The 15698-nt window shown below is 52.8% G+C and overlaps 5 protein-coding genes across 5 annotated transcripts; 3 read left to right on the top strand and 2 right to left on the bottom strand.

The window, feature by feature from the left end:
* Positions 1-32: 32 nt before the first annotated feature.
* On the bottom strand, positions 33-3152 carry PG997_006296 (lipase/esterase; the record flags this gene model as incomplete). Its single annotated transcript, XM_066810611.1, has 3 exons — positions 33-1739; positions 1797-2837; positions 3084-3152. 3 exons carry the CDS (start codon positions 3150-3152, stop codon positions 33-35), a joined length of 2817 nt encoding a protein of 938 aa, XP_066669534.1.
* Positions 3153-4253: 1101 nt separating this feature from the next.
* On the top strand, positions 4254-4883 carry PG997_006295 (Pre-rRNA-processing protein TSR2-domain-containing protein; the record flags this gene model as incomplete). The annotated part of the gene is made up of 1 exon (XM_066810610.1): positions 4254-4883. The coding sequence occupies one exon, from the start codon at positions 4254-4256 to the stop codon at positions 4881-4883; it is 630 nt and encodes a 209-aa protein (XP_066669533.1).
* A 236-nt stretch (positions 4884-5119) lies between these two features.
* PG997_006294 (BSD domain protein) lies at positions 5120-6613 on the bottom strand (the record flags this gene model as incomplete). The annotated part of the gene is made up of 3 exons (XM_066810609.1): positions 5120-5520; positions 5573-6311; positions 6389-6613. The coding sequence occupies 3 exons, from the start codon at positions 6611-6613 to the stop codon at positions 5120-5122; spliced, it is 1365 nt and encodes a 454-aa protein (XP_066669532.1).
* Positions 6614-9527: 2914 nt separating this feature from the next.
* PG997_006293 (uncharacterized protein) lies at positions 9528-11459 on the top strand (the record flags this gene model as incomplete). The annotated part of the gene is made up of 4 exons (XM_066810608.1): positions 9528-10010; positions 10084-10855; positions 10909-11218; positions 11279-11459. 4 exons carry the CDS (start codon positions 9528-9530, stop codon positions 11457-11459), a joined length of 1746 nt encoding a protein of 581 aa, XP_066669531.1.
* A 1048-nt stretch (positions 11460-12507) lies between these two features.
* Positions 12508-14238, top strand: PG997_006292 (uncharacterized protein; the record flags this gene model as incomplete). The annotated part of the gene is made up of 3 exons (XM_066810607.1): positions 12508-12527; positions 12656-13172; positions 13324-14238. The coding sequence occupies 3 exons, from the start codon at positions 12508-12510 to the stop codon at positions 14236-14238; spliced, it is 1452 nt and encodes a 483-aa protein (XP_066669530.1).
* Positions 14239-15698: the final 1460 nt, after the last annotated feature.

Raw genomic sequence — 15698 nt, 5'->3', positions numbered from 1 at the left:
CATGTACTACGGACTCACTACCACCACCTATACTATTGGGCTTTGGGCAGATCTTCCTGGGCAGTGACAAACGTCTCAAGTGGTGGCCGGTCCTGTTGTTGCGGTGTGGCGGCACCGCCGGTCATGATCGGCGCCGCTGATCCCAAGCCGTTTTCGGCCTTCTCCGTAAGAGGCGTGGGTTCAGCGCTGTAATTAACCGGGTTGGCGGCCGGACTGGTTGCACGGGGAGTCCCGGCAGTAACGGGCTCGCCATCTTCCATGTCATCGACAGCAGCTACTTTCGGGCTAAGCGACCGGGGAAGCTCGTACTCCGACTTCGACGGTTGAGACGGAGCCTCTTCACTCGCAACGCTTTTGATAGCTGCGACACTTGTGGTAGACGCCACCTCAAGACTCATTGGCCGCGGGCTAGCAACCCGAGATAATTGGCCATCCGCATTGGATGTAAGGGTGATCATGCTCGCGGTTTCCGCTTCCTTGTGGATACTGAAAGGTACCGCGATGCCTTCTACCATCGGCCGTTTGCCTGTGGCGCCAGTCGCAGGAGAAGGTGTGTAGTCAGGGGTAAGAAGTCTGTTTTGAGAAGCATTCTCGCCTTCTCCAGTCTGTTGCCCAGCAGTGCGCTTTGCCATCAAAGAGTCGAGAGCGGTTGCGGCTTCCTGGCCTTCGGTCGTGTCCTGGCTGTTGTAGCTCACCATTCGGCGCCTCGATGGACTCCGGCTGGATGCAAGTTTCTTCCTCATAGCGGTCACCTCTTCTTGATCTTTCAACTCCGAATGGGAACGAGCACCGCCGCCCTCATCCTTGGTGGCGACCTTGACATCTGGTGACTTATCTGCCACTTGCTCCCGGTTCTTGGTCATCTCGTCATGCTTGGAGCCCCACAGAGACCACAAAGCAAGACCCATACTCTTGCGTCTCTTAAGCCCGGCATACTTATCGCCCATCTTCCTACGACCGGCAAGAGCGCTGGGTGGCGGTAGTTCGCCCTCGAAGGTCTCGTAGCCAGCAATCAACTCCTTAAGCCGGGCTTTGTGGATCTTGGCTTTGGCCGACGAGAAGCGGTTGTCCCACTGACTACGGGTCTCGAGCCATTTACGCACTGGTCCTTCCTTGATGATACCAACATCGTTGATGCTTACTTTGCAAGCGGGTAAGTCCTCTTCAGGTTCGAGTGGTCTGATCCCGCCGTGACGGCTCACCCTCTGCCGGATCATGTGATGTTTGAAGGGCGGTAACTCGTCACCAGCTTTTCCAACAGCTGGACCATTGGACGTTTCGCCCGACTCGATCTCTGTCTTGGTGGGAACCTTATCACCATCACTGTCGGAACCAGAGTTGGTGATCACCGAGATGTCATCATCGTCCAGGATGTCAATCTCCGTCTGTTGGGCTCTGGCGAGAGCCCAGGCACCGAACTGAGAGACAGACCGGTACATGTACTTTGCAGGCCGCGTAAAACTTAGCGTAGGCGCAACGTGACACAAGTCATCCCAAACTTGGAGTTGTACATCTGTCGGCTTGAAGCGCGCCAGCTGCTCTCTTGCAGCGGTATGCATGAGTTCATCACGAGGAGCATATTTCTCGGGGTTAGCGCACTTGTGAGCGAGGTATATTTGCTCGTCACGAAGGACCTCGCCACCTCCCACCATGATGAGTAACGGAGGTAGGCCGCCAAGCGTGGGCTGCATAATTGGGCTCACAAGGGGGTGCGACAGCATATTGTTGGTGGTGTACATCTAAGACTGGTCAGAAAACCGGTTGGAATATGAGGGCAGAAGAGAATGGAAGCATACCTGGATTTGTTCCTTCAGTTCGATAATCTTTCCGTCAATCTCAATGGAAAGATAAGCTGGCGGCGGCGGGTCGATATCGTCTGGTAGAGCAGAACCTCCAACTGCTTCCCCGTTCGCTTGCGTCCTAAGACCGTCAAGATGACCAACGTCCTCAGCAACGCCGTTGGTCTCAGCTGAAGCCGAGTTTTTCTTCTTATTGCCCGATTTGGCTTGCTTTGCAACTTGTTCCTTAAGAAGGGCATGCTCTTCAGGGTTCAGAGGCGGCCAAGCCTTGGATGGCTTGTGATGAAACCCGTTTTGAGGAATATAATCGAAAGGGGACTCCATGGCGACACTCGGAAAAGAGTGTGTTAAATCAACCCAGGGGCTAATGAGAACAGCGCCTGCTGGGAGGGGAAGGCCGCGGTCGCGCAGTGTGACAAGCATGCTCATAACCATGCCACCACCTGCGGAATCACCAGCGAGGATGATCGTGCTGGGATCTTGAACTGTGAGCAAGTACATATACGCCGCCAAGCAGTCATGGAGGCCACATGGGAAGGGGTATTGTGGTGACAAGCGATACTTTGGCGCAAACACTCGCGCCTTCAGTTTCCTGGCATGGCGTTGCATCTGGTAGCGGTGCTCGTCTACAGAGCCAAAGAAGTAAGCACCGCCGTGGACGTAGAGCATGACTCTTTTGCCGGGATCCTCGTTCTTCTTGCGCTCGTTGTAGTCCGACTTCATCTCGATCCATTCGGCAGAAAGAGGGCTTTCCATTTTGCGCCATTGCCACCATTTCTCTCCGCCAACTTGCTTGATGCCATCGGGGCCTAGTTGATTGGTGACAGCAACAGCAGCTTCTTCAATTTTATCTTTAGGAATCTCGACCTCGTCGACCTTGACCCACTGAGGGTGTGGAACCCATTGCGCCGTAAAGGCTTGGAGCTCCTCAACGGTATGTTGCGATGCATATGCCAAAAATGATCGTACAAGATGTAGACCCTCGTCATAGGACAGGTGGGCAGTCGGTCGCTGCTTCAGGGGTTTCCGATTCAGGTACTGCAAGCACAAGTAACACAAGTCAGCCAGAATGTCTCGATAGGTACTTTATGTATCGGCAGATACAAGTTACAGCAGAGATCGCCCAATAAGTGTTCGTCTTATGGGGGCCAGGTATGACGGACTAGCCATTCCCGATATCTCTTGGCTTTTGCGCATCTTGTACCGTCACTGCAGAGAGCTGGTACCAGACATATGCGATAAAATTGGGCCAGATATGCGGGTAAACCAGCGAAGACAACGTACATGAGACAAGAAGGTCGAGAGGACCGTCGGCGTCACGGCCATGCCCACCGTCGCAGTGGTGAGAGGCATGTTTGTTGATTGGGCGGGACGGCGACTCGAGGTAGCAATGCGCCGGTTATTACTTAGGGTAAGTAGGACAACAAAGGAAAAGAAGGTACGGAAGCTCTTGGAGGGCCCAAAGGTTAAAGAGAGAGTCGCGACATGTCAGGAGAAAAGAGGACCTGTTGCGCAAATCATACGAAACAAGGAGCAACGAAAGATGGACCACTTGGCCTAGGCAAAATCAAAGGTCTAGGTCCAGGTCCTCGATGCGACCATGGACCATGGACCATGCGAGAGGACGCCCGGACTCTGGGAGTTTCTGCTGGAATGGAACCAGCGCAGAGTCGGGGTCTAACAGGTGATGTCATTTTAAATATTAGGTGCAATGTCGGGGGAACCAGAGGAAGCTGCCTGCGTACTAGTCAGGTAGCACCAGCCATCGATAGTTGCCCGTTCGCTTAAATGATTTGGTCGCTTATAGATTACTCTGCCTATAGGAGGCCCCTACCACGAGTATGCGCAGATCGGATCTGCGATAGCGGAAATGGAGACCTTGGGTACTGCTACTGCATACTGAATGAATGGCAGGATGTCTTGTGATTTCTCCTGCAAGACCCAGGCAATGAATGATTTGACAGCAGAGAGAACCTACACAAGGTATATATGACGATCCTACGAGCAAGACATCACATCACGGCCGAGCCACTCCACCGGCCTGTAATTTTAGAGACGTGCCATCTGAAAGGGGCAGTCTCTTAAATGCGATGCCAGACGGAGCCTGCCTTGGCGAATCTTAGTGCTGGAGATTACTGCGGACTCTGCGGATTGCTGCCGCCCACAGCCCCACCGGCTTCCCACTCCGAACATGTGGTTTTCGGTACCTCGCTAGCGGTGACTGGCGGCAGGAAACACAAAATTTGAGAATCGCAACGCTCAACTCGTTATTGCCCCGCGATGATCCAGAGCCCCTCCATCACAGCGCATCCAGAGAGTACCAATCCCAGCAATCGCAAACATGGCCTCGACTCAGTCCACGCCGGCAACGCCTGGTGAGTAGTAATTTTCTACGTCTTTTCTTCTCGACCAAGTTGTGGTGACTGCGAAACGTATCTTGCTGACAAGGTCCTCATGATTTCCTTCTCACCAGAAACACGGCAGGAGAACTTCGAGCAAGCCGTCGCCCTCTCCCTCAACCTCTGGCCCGCCCTGACCCTGGCCGTCCAGAACAAATGGAGCGAGAACGCCGGCGACGACCCCGAGGATGTGCGCGCCTGGTTCGCGGGCGCCATGATTGAGCTGTTCCCCGACTTCGTCAAGCTGGCCGCGTTCGAGACGGCCAACGGCGACAAGAAGAAGAAGCCCGCCGACCTCGAGGAGCCCGACCTCGAAGACGTCGAGGGCCGCCTGCTGCAGGTCATGGAGGATGAGTTCACCGTCGTCGTGGACGACGACTCGAGCTATGAGGTCGCCCAGCAGATTGTGGGCCTGCGCGCCGCTTGCATCAAGAGCCAGCACGCGACAATCGATGAAGTCGAGCAATTGCGACAGCGATGGGTGAGCAAGAAGGGCCAGAAGGTCGCCATGCAGCAAGGACCCGAGCAGGACCAGGAGACCGACTCGGAGGAAGACGACTCTGAAGATGACGGGGAGGATACCAACATGGACGAAGCCCCAGCATTGGTCCCGACAGCACCTAAAGAAAAGCCACAACCCGAGATCGACGAGGACGGATTCACCAAGGTCTCGAAGAAGCGATGAACTTCTAGAAGCAAAACAAAATCCTCAATTACGATGGTAGGCTGCATATAAGAACTTGTTCTCGGCCATGATTACGTGCAGGTGCTGTGTGAAGGATATACAAGACAGCTATCGCGCCACGATCCCACTTCAATCCCGCCAACCGCACCTGATGTCACTCCCGACGCCATAGAATCGTGTCAAAATAAGGTCATAAGCCAGAATACCGAGCTGCGAGTGCTTCCAGTCTAGGAGCTCTACTCCCAATCCTCTTCGTCGCTATCATCGTCGTCGTCGCTATCATCACTATCATCGCCCTTGCGCGGTTCCTTGGGGCTGTTGGGGGCCTGACTAGGATTGCCCGAAGTCGCACCAACAACATCATAACTGGTATCACTATCTGCCTGCGACTTCTCATCGTTCGATTTGCGGGGTTCGGATGGCTTAAGGAGGTCCTTGTTCGCCACTTTCGCGGCTGGCGGGTGAATAGTCGTAGATGATTCGGTCGAGGCTGGTCTCACGGGCTTGTCGGTAGCGGTAGACTTGCTGGGGGCGGTGGTCTCATCATCCGAGTCTTCCTCCTCCGACGATTCCTCTTCTTCCGAGCCTTCCTCCTCCGAGTCTTCGTCCCAGCCCACCTCCTCCTCCGCGGAAGCAGCTAGTTTCAGTGTTAGAATAATCCATATTGACGAACATGTGTAAATACGTACCCTTTAGCAGGTCGCGGCGGCGTGCCTCGGCCGTTTCAATACTGTGCCTAAGGAAATAGTATCTCTTCCAGAAGTCCGCGTAGGGCACTTGATCCGGTACCAGCTTCTCCATAGTAGCTCGCAGTTCGGGGTACTTGGCGAGGTCGCTGCTGATATCTTCTGTCTTCTTCTCGGCATCGAAGCCCTGGCCCCAGGGAGCGAACTCCGTACTTGTAGGATCCTTTGTAAAACTATCGGCAGTGGTGTGAATGACGTGCAACTGCGCATCGTATCTCGAGGTGTGGATGACCCGCTTGCCAGAAGCGTCCTTGCTCTCGAAGAGCACCGTGTTGCTTCCCTGTCCATCGGCGGGGGCGGGCGTGATACTAACAGCCTCCTTGAGGAAGTCGCGTAGGTTGGCGCCGAACTTGAGCAGGGCTTCATCAGCAGCGTCCTCGGCCTGCTGGATATCCTTAAGCCTCTTGGCGCCTTCAGCCTTCAGCCTCGCGATGAGGGATTCGTTCTCCTTGATGGCCTGCTCGGAGCTCATGTCCCTCGTGCCGGTAGGTGTCGCATCGGCCTCCTTGTCCTTGGCGTCTTTGTTCGCCGTCGACGATTCGGCCTCGGCGGGTTGGCCCGTGACGAGGGACAGCGACCGCGTGCGAGCAATGAGAGAGGTTCGGAGATCGGAGGCACCGCGGGCGGCATCAACGCCGAGCGAGGTTAGTTCTTGCGATGCTTCCCTGTAGACGGGCTCGACCTAGATAAGTTGCAACAAAGGGGCCTATCAGCAACGAGCTCTCAGTCCCCGACAGGGAACTTGGTGTAATGACGGACCTGCTTGACCACATTTCCAAAGAAGCCTCCGAGTCTGGAGCCCCACGCGCTCGTGGAGATGGCTTTGTAGGCCTCCTGTAAATCTTCGTTCAGGGTGTGCTGGGGCTGCTGGGGCTGCTGCTGCTGCTGCTGCTCCGGCTTCTTATCATCGGGCGAGGACGACGCCGACGGCTGGGCATTGTCCCGCAGGGCCTCCTCGGCGATGTGATCGTATTGCAGATCCATCGAGACTAGCGACAAGGCGTTTTTCGAGGCTCTCGAGATATAAAATGGGCGTTGGCGGATAACGAGCAGTGTGTCGCGGTCGGATTAAGCTGTCACGCGGCCGATGCAATCGAACGAGAAGGAATCACTGATAGGGGGTTTCTCAAGGGGGGGTCGAACTGTTGGAGGGTTCCACTTGTTGTCGCTTTTGCATGGTCCCCTTTGGCTCTTGTGCCATGTCGCTAAGACTTCCCGCCATGCCAATTGCGGGGAAGCGCAGCTGCTTGTGCAGGTGGGTAAAGAAAGCACCTGGCAGCCTGGCCTGCTGGCACCTCGGGCAGATGGGAGCATTCAATCATCGAGAATTCATCTGATTTCCATTACTGCTCAACAGCCACTTCCACAATAAATCTTGGGTCTTATTGGTTACGGCATTTTTGATGCATGAGTGTCTGCATGGGCCAAGCTGTGCGCTGACTACCTGGTTCGATTAGATCAAGTGAGGATGTACAGTAGGTAGGTAGAGCATGATGAGGTTTGCAGATGTAGCCTTTCTCTGAGCGGCGCCAGATATCTACCACTGTATAGTTGTGATGCAAAAATGAAATAGGATGTATGTTGCAACTCGACAATAGACGACGCCCTATATGTCGTTTGTATTCGGTTGTGATTCTGTCGGGATTCTTCAAATCTGGATGGAGTGCTTCATAAGGTTATGTCTGCCGTGAACTCTGTCTGTCGTGAACTGAAGCCTACCACTGGTATACTTTGGTTGGAGATACCATGCATAGATCGCGTAAACGTCACACGCCTCAGCCTGTAATTGCAAAAAGTTTTGCAAGTCTCATGGAGTCTACGTCATACTTATGTGTTCATACATAATAGTAATAGTACAGATTATTGGAAGGGGGTCTAAATTAATAACTGCACCAGACTATCCTTTGCCTCGCCAGATTCAGCTTTGCATTTAGCTGGAAGGTGACGACGATAGGCCTTGACAAGGTTTCTGGCTGACTGCTTACTCGACAGGAACCTCTCGTCCTTCGGGGTTTGCCAATAATTCCGAGTCCCGGCTTGTTTGAAAGAGGCTACACGGAGTTATCATGCCGATCATTCGAGCAGAGACAGTAAGCGCTGATCCCAAAACCGATACGGATACCACCTGCCTCAATGGATGCCGCCAAAATTAGTAGGCTGCCATTGTCAATTTGTCGGTCACTCGAATAGACTCAAGAGTCAAATACGCCGATTCCAGGTGAGGCGTGCAGCATAGGGAGGTAATCGGCCAGACGGGAGACGGTGGGCGGTTTAAGGAGGACTCGACTTTGGGCAGTCGTCTGTCTGCTCCACACTCCACAGTGGTCAAAGCCTCAGGGGTGGCAGGTCGCCTGTCAGCCCGTGGCCTGGTGATCAATCGCATGTCACCATTCGGTATAGATAAAAAGTCCGAATAAACCACAGTCTCTGAATATACTATTATTGTAAGTGGTATCTCCTTGACTCTCCCGATCTTTTTCATTTCAGATACTCTACAGATTACCTACAGTCGTGCGGCTGTGGGTGGCAACGAGGAACCTTAAGTACAGATCACCTGTCAGCCGGTTATATGTCTTACAGGCTCCGTGTACCGATACGACACGTACAAAGATAGTGGCGATTCGTGGATTAGACCTGGTCTAGATTGAGATTATCCAAGGCATACCGTATGCACCACTGGCAACCTCGTTCTGACATGCTGCAGGATGTATGATCTACTGCATGCAATTCAAAAGGCGTCGTCGGGTTTTGATTCCCAAGTTCGAATGAGGGGCTGAGGGGTTCCAAAGCAAGTCCTATTGATGGAACTAGTCGGAGTGGGGGTGGAACTAGAAAAAGGGAGATCAAATCTAATTTACCTATCTTATCGCAAGGGCAAGCGGCCAATAGCCGATATCCCCGAGCAGCATTGCGCCGAAGATTCCGATGGGACAGTTTGTTGCACCGGCGACCGACCGCTTCTTGGGGGCAGGCAGGCAGGCAGGCAGGCAGGGCAAAAGGAAGCAGGACGGGGGACAGGCAACAGGGGTTTGGTTAGTGAGGTGCGTGGTGAGAGCCAGGTTCTGCAGGCTGCAGACAGGCACTAGGAGCTTGCGCCGTCTCCCATTTAGTAGGTACAAGCAGCTTGTATGGGCCGCACCAGCCTCCTACTGTCACGGTGACTCTTTTCAATGCAAGTCGCTTAGAAATCAGAAACGGGCCTCGCCTTCTGGCCCCCTCTCTCAATTTCTTCCGTCACTGGATCAACTCTCACGTTAGATTCCAGTCCCTGTCCATTCCATAACGTGTTGCAATTTGATCCGATTCCCTCCATATTGTTGCCGTTGATTGTTCTCTGTCAAAGGCCTCTTACCACCTGTCCAGATTGGCACCCCCTCTAAACCAAGCAGGGGCGTGGCAGCAGTGAGAGGCGAACAAAAAGGCGCCTTGACTGATTCGATATCCAGTTGTTGCCGGAGAATCAGGCAGAAAGGCTCACCATTCATCGTCTTACATACCCACTTCCGACTTTCTCCCTCCACTAACTACCACCACCTTTCGTTGCGGACCCTTGGAGGCGACTTTCCACATCCCACCGTGCCTCCTACAACTACGTAACCTCTACGACGTCGAGACCTCTCGTCATAGTACTGAACTGCCTACAAGCATTGGCTTCTTGGAACCGATTGTACAGGCTGCGGAGGAGTTGTTTCTATCTCGCCCGCCTGTCAGACTTGGCAATCCGCTGCGCTGCCAACATCCCACACTAGCAACACGGACTGCCACCGCCATACCACATTGCCTGTTTGTTTGTATCATCCGACAACGGGTCTCCAGGTTACCCATCATTTGATATAACCATATCTTTGCTGTATTGAGTTCATCTGAGAAGCCTTCCGGCCGGACGCCCATCATCGCAATGGCCTCCACAACAAGCACCCAGGGCTTGCCTCACAACTTCATTCTCACCCCGCAGCAGCAGAGTCTGTTGTATCGTGCGCTTACGTCGAACCAACCGGCCAATGGCTCGCCCCCGACGGATGCTTTGTCGGTGTCGCCTTCTGCCTTGAAGCAGAACGGTCCGTCCAAGGTCGATAGTGTGCAGGAAAGCCCATACCAGGATTACGACTACGACTTTGGCTCTGGCCCGGACAGCGGCTTCGACTTTGACTTCGCCAACGGCGCTGCTGGGCAGATGATTGGAGACTTACCCAATATGTCCCCCGGTGATTCCAATGATAGCTCCAAGGCCACAAGCCCTGAGAATGATAATGCAGAGAAGAGAAGCTACCCGGACGAAGATGAAGGTGATAGAGAAGAGAATGGGAATAAGAGACGTGAAAGCGAGGGCAAAGTTCCCAAGAAGCCTGGCCGCAAGCCGCTTACCAACGAACCGAGTTCAGTGAGTAGCCCGCAATACAACTCAAAAGCTCTCTCTCTTTCCATAGCAGCCCCTAGTCTAACAAAGAAATCAGAAAAGGAAAGCGCAAAACCGTGCCGCTCAGCGTGCCTTCCGTGAACGCAAGGAGCAGCATCTGAAGGATCTCGAGACCAAAGTAAAAGAACTTGAGGAAGCCTCCGCAACTACGAACAACGAGAACTCCCAGCTTCGTGCCCAAGTGGAGAAGATGACCATGGAGCTGAACGAGTATAAGAAGAGGCTGGCCGCGGCTCCTACTCCTCGCCTTTCCAGTGGACCGTCCCCTAAGAGTTACCAGCAAGGGGTTTTCGGGGCAGGCCTCGTGAACACCATGAACGATGTCAATTTCCAATTCGAATTTCCTAAGTTTGGTCTGCTTCCTGGACCCTCGGAAGTGACTAGTCCTACCACTGGTAGCAAAGCACCAAAGAGGACAACCTCGGCCTCCTCGCCAACTACAGCGAATGGCTACGCTGGACAGTCCTCTCCTTCTCGACAGGACCAAGCCACTCCGTCCTCGACCAAGAGCCGCGAGAACTCGACAAGTCAGCCCAAAGACGCAACGTCCAAGTACACTGGTATGCCAAACCAGTCACCCTACGAGGTTGGCGGCAATGCGTCCAGGTCAAGTTTGGACTCGGGCAACTTCAGTATTGGCGGCACTACATCGACCTCCCCCTCGTCATCGCACTCGAATGGTGGGCCCAGTTCGTCATGCGGCACCTCCCCTGAGCCATTCACCCAGTCGCCTCTTGGCTTCAAGCCTGTGGACACACTGACCACCATCGGAGAGGAACAATCTGGGCTCACCGTTGATAATGGCAATCGTGAGTTTCCCAGACAAGATTTGCCAAAGCTAGAGTACTGACATAGGTTACAGATATGGGCGGCTTTGGGTCGTTTGATTTCAGCAACTTTGACTGGTTGGCCAATCAGAACGGCGGCCAATTCGACCCTCAGCTGTTTGGGGACTACCGCGAGCCCCAGGACAACATCCTGGCCAACACCACCTTTGATGACAGCTTCTTCAATGATGCGTTCGATGCGGACTTCATTACTCCCTACAACATGGCGCCGAGCCCCAATGTTCCGAAGAAGAACATCTGTGCCGAGATTGATGCCAGGAAGGAAGAAGAGGATACCATCGTTACGACTGAAAATGGCAAACTTCTGACCTGCACCAACATCTGGTTAGTAGCATCACTGCGAACGCACCATACCATGAAAGATCTCGAGCTAACGCAGAACAGGGAACAACTACAAAACTGCCCGAAGGTGCAGTCTGGCGACATTGACCTTGACGGTCTCTGCTCGGATCTCCAGAAGAAGGCTAAATGCGGCGGTACCGGAGCAGTTGTCGACGAGACTGACTTCAAGGCAGTCATGAAGAAACATCTCGGCGGTGACGAATCTCAATGCCCCGGCAACTGATAGTTGATTCGCGTTTTCTTCAACGTCAGGATGGATTGAGTTATTCAAATGGGAAATAAAATGATACCACGCATTTTCATGGAGATCTGGTTTCGTGTCAACTGGGTTGTTGTTGGCAGGCGTCACGGGGTTAATGGTTGACAGTTGCGATTACTAGTGGAAAAGACGGAGTATGTATGAACTGAAGTTTATGGGTTAGCCAGGTGCTCAGAATTTGAAATGCCCGTTTTCTTTTCATTGGAAGGATACCAACGGGGCTGGGACTTACCTACTATATATCTACATCTTTTATGTAGGGTTTAAGACTCTGCTCTCTCTCTCTCTGTTCTTTCGGGGCACGTTTGGTGGTTTGCACGTCGGAATGTCTAATGTTCTACATAACAGGGTTGCAATCTAGTGGAGTAGCTATATGATATGAATGACGAGTATATTGACGGGATATTACAATTAGGAATGCGCCCCGCGCATGGTGATGTTGTGTCTTGCTGTATCTTCCCTAAGCAAATGGACTAGTAGGTATGCGCTGAGATGCACCGAGTATCAAATGGTAAGTATAGATAGTGCCTTTGGCGCCTTAAGCTATTAACCTACCTAGGCTTCTCCAGCTGGCCTACCAACATTGAACCGACCTAGAGTACTTACCTAGCCTCCCCCACCTGACTTTGCTGAAAGGGCACGGGGGATGCTGGCCTGACGCATCATTTCAATTTCCAAATCCGCGGATTGAAGACCAAGGAGCAAAAGGTGGGGGCCACCAGCATTCAATTGACGATTGACTTGGGCATTACCACCACATTATTTCCATGCATCACTTTCTTCCGTCCTTGTGCAAATCAGTTGACAAGTCGGTCGATTTCGCTCCTTATTTCACAAACTGTTCGATTACGCTGCATCCTTTGCTCGACAATGATTCCGCCCGCCTCCCTCACTCCAGATCCTTGCGTTTATGTAAAAAGTCAACAAACCCCCATCCTAGCTGAGACATTCCTGTCACGACCATTCCGCCGGCGCTGGCTGTCAAGACTGAGACCCTGTACAACCTAAAGATATGGAGGATCCAACTAGCAGGTTGGTCGTACGTTTGCCGACTCATGGGTTCTCTCCTGCCTCTCGTCCGTCCGCTTTACTAAGCCAAGTCAAACACAGGACGAATTATGCTCGCTTCTTGATGAGTCCACTATTTTGTCAATATGTAGTGATTTCCATCTCAACGACCCAGAGCAGTTCCAACTAGCTCGGGACATCCTCCTCAGCATCTCCCGCGATGTCGAGGCAGAGGAGGCCACCGGCTTCAACCCCAGTGGCATCGGTGCCGATGAGATTGTTGACATCAACAAGCTCAACCTGGATGACGCAGATGAAACGGCGGCCGCTGTTGTCGGAAGCGACGTCAAAAGCAGTGACGGGCTCACTACTACCACGGAGAGCTCGCAGGCTCACAGTCTCTTTTCGGCTTCCTCCTCCAAGGCCTCTACCCTCGATGCATCGGAGACCTTTCGTGTCGGCGTTTTCGATGGGTTGAAGGACGCCGAAAAAGAGGAACAGCTTCTATCCATGTTCACCTCGCTCAAGCCCGTGGACGTCCGGTTGGCTCTGAAGAAAAACAAAGGAGATGCCAGCCTCGCTATCGACCATTTACTGAACATTGAGTGGCTGGAGCAGACTGGCCAACGTATTAAGGGGGTCGATGGTTTCTACACTCCAGATGAGACTGTCCCCCAACGGAAACGGAAGGGCAAGAAAAAAGAAGGCAGGCGTTCGAGCTCCAGGAACCAAAAGCTCGAGCCCCAGCTCCCCAACTTCTTCGGCTGAGGGGGCAGATCTGGAAGTGGCCAGTTTGGACACTCGACTGCACCACACCCAGAATATCGCATACTTGTCTGAGCGCTTTACTCAGCCCGAATCCGATATCGAAGCCATTTATCGTCATTGTGGCGAATCTACGGGTGCTTCTGTCATTCAGATCGTCGATAACTATCTTGCTCTCGGTATTCAGCCCGTCTTTGGGCCGCAGTTGTCTGCGTTTGGAGAGCAGCTTAAGCAGAAGTATTCATGGATACCCGCAGAATATTTTCCCGCCATCATAGAGCTCACGCCGACACGGATTTACGCCGAGGATATCATCGACATCCTAGCCGGCTATTTCGAGAAACCCGAGTATCTCAAGTACGATATTTCTTACTCTGTTGCGTCCTCGCCAGCCGATGGCGAGCTCATTTCGAGTAACGGTGTGATCGACTTGAGGAAAAAGCCCGTTAGTTCTAGTGGCCAGACAACCCCTCTGAGTGGAAGTTTCCCGGCCAACCTGAAGTCGGCTACGGCAAGCTCGCAAAATTTGGCTCAAATGCGTGACCATTCATACAACTCTGCAGCTGCGGCTTTCAAGAAGGGCCGGAGCGATCCATTGTTCAGATTGGCCGCTGGTTATTACTCGGAACGAGCCCGAGAACAAGCGAGCGCTCAACGCAACGCGGCCAGCATTGAAGCAGGCTACCTTGTCGAACAGAACAGCACGGCGGATAAGATCGACCTGCATGGCCTCACTGTACAAGACGGCGTAAGCCTTGCCCTTCAGTTTGTACGAAAATGGTGGGAGCGCCTAGGTGAAGATAGAGCCCGAAAGGCCCGGGACGGATTTACCGTGGTCACTGGCATAGGAAGACATAATAGCGACGGAAAATCCCGACTTCGGACCAACGTGTGTAAGGCACTCTTGGCCGATGGCTGGAAAGTCGAAGTCCTCACGGGGCAGTTTCTCGTTACTGGGAGAAAGCGCTAGTCGACCACATCTAGATGTAAATAGTATGTCTTGTGTTTGGTGTTTGGCGGAAAGAAGACAGACATAGAAGACATTGATGTTGCGATAATAAGGACGTACGATGTTGGAACGGTAAACACGCCGAGCATCATAGGGCGTTTAAAGAGTTGGTTTGGCGGCTTCTTGGTCACGCTGTTCTACTACGACAGTTGCGAGAGGAATCACGAGACCATAAGAAAAGATAATTCTGCGAAACCATGTAGACCTTGGCTTTGAAATAATACAAACTTGACACTGCACCTTCCCCGCGGGGAAATAGTGGAGGCTGTTCGGCAGGTCGACCTTGAAGGGGCATAGTAAGTCTTGTCTTATCGTTGTTCGGCTTCATGGAAGTGCTTGGTGCCCTTTCCACGCCAGATGGAGCACCGGTGAAATCACCGGATTAGGGATACGACATGGCAACGGACCGGATTTGACCGTTGTAATGACGGTTGACCCAAGCCCATGACACTACTTGTACCCCGCTGAACGTCCCAAGGGACTGCATTGTGCAAAATGTATTTTACGGTTCAAGGGGTTTCATGGGTAGCCACGGGATTGACAGCTCCCTAACTCCTTCATATACAGACCGAAACTGGTCGACATCTCAAGCTTCAGCCGGAGCCGCATGAGTTAGGATGGCGTTGGCAATGCATTTGTCTGCGCTGCTCTTCTTGTTGCTATCGCCCATCACCGCCATTACGCTGCCATCCGGCTATGATGTTGTATGGGATCGTCCGGGGCTGAATCATTCAGCCGATTCTATGCCCGTTGGGGGTGGTGATATTGGTCTCAATACCTGGTCAGAAAATGGTATGCCCGAAGACGAGAATGCACACTCGATGTCTCAGCAAGTATGGTTCTAACACTGAACAGGGACCATCCTGTTCTACATTGCCAAGAGCGGCACTTTCGATGAGAACAACGCGCTCCTCAAGCTTGGGCGTGTGAGGCTTGCGTTCGACCCAAATCCTTTCTCTGGTGACGGCCTTTTCGAGCAGAGGTTGTCCATCAACGATGGTCATGTCATCTATACTGGGAAGGACAATACCACCGCCAAAATATGGGTCGATGTGTTCAATCCCGTTGTCCATCTCGAGGTTGATAGCCCGCAGCCGCTCTCGGTCAGCCTGGCCTATGAGAACTGGCGGTTGCAGGACCGACAAATGGTCGGCGAAGAGCGTAATCAGGGCTCATGGGGTCTGTATACCTCGAAAGTTCCGAACGGCACGACCTATGCAGATTCCGTCGATTTCCATGAAGATGGTGTTCTCATGAGCCACCGCAACGAAAACCTGGACTTGTGGAACTTTCAAGTAACCCAGCAGAAGCTGGATGACTACGAGGACAAGCTTTACAACCCAATGCGTAATAACGAGGTATATTCTATGCGCGCTCCCGTACTATCATTGTCACAGACCATTAACCAGGAAGCAGTTTGG

Source organism: Apiospora hydei (assembly GCF_038363865.1).
Source record: "Apiospora hydei strain CBS 114990 chromosome Unknown utg000005l_segment0_segment0, whole genome shotgun sequence".
NCBI lineage: Eukaryota > Fungi > Ascomycota > Sordariomycetes > Amphisphaeriales > Apiosporaceae > Apiospora > Apiospora hydei.
The sequence above is the reverse complement of the archived record's forward strand: the minus strand, read 5'-3'. Positions and strand labels throughout refer to the sequence as shown.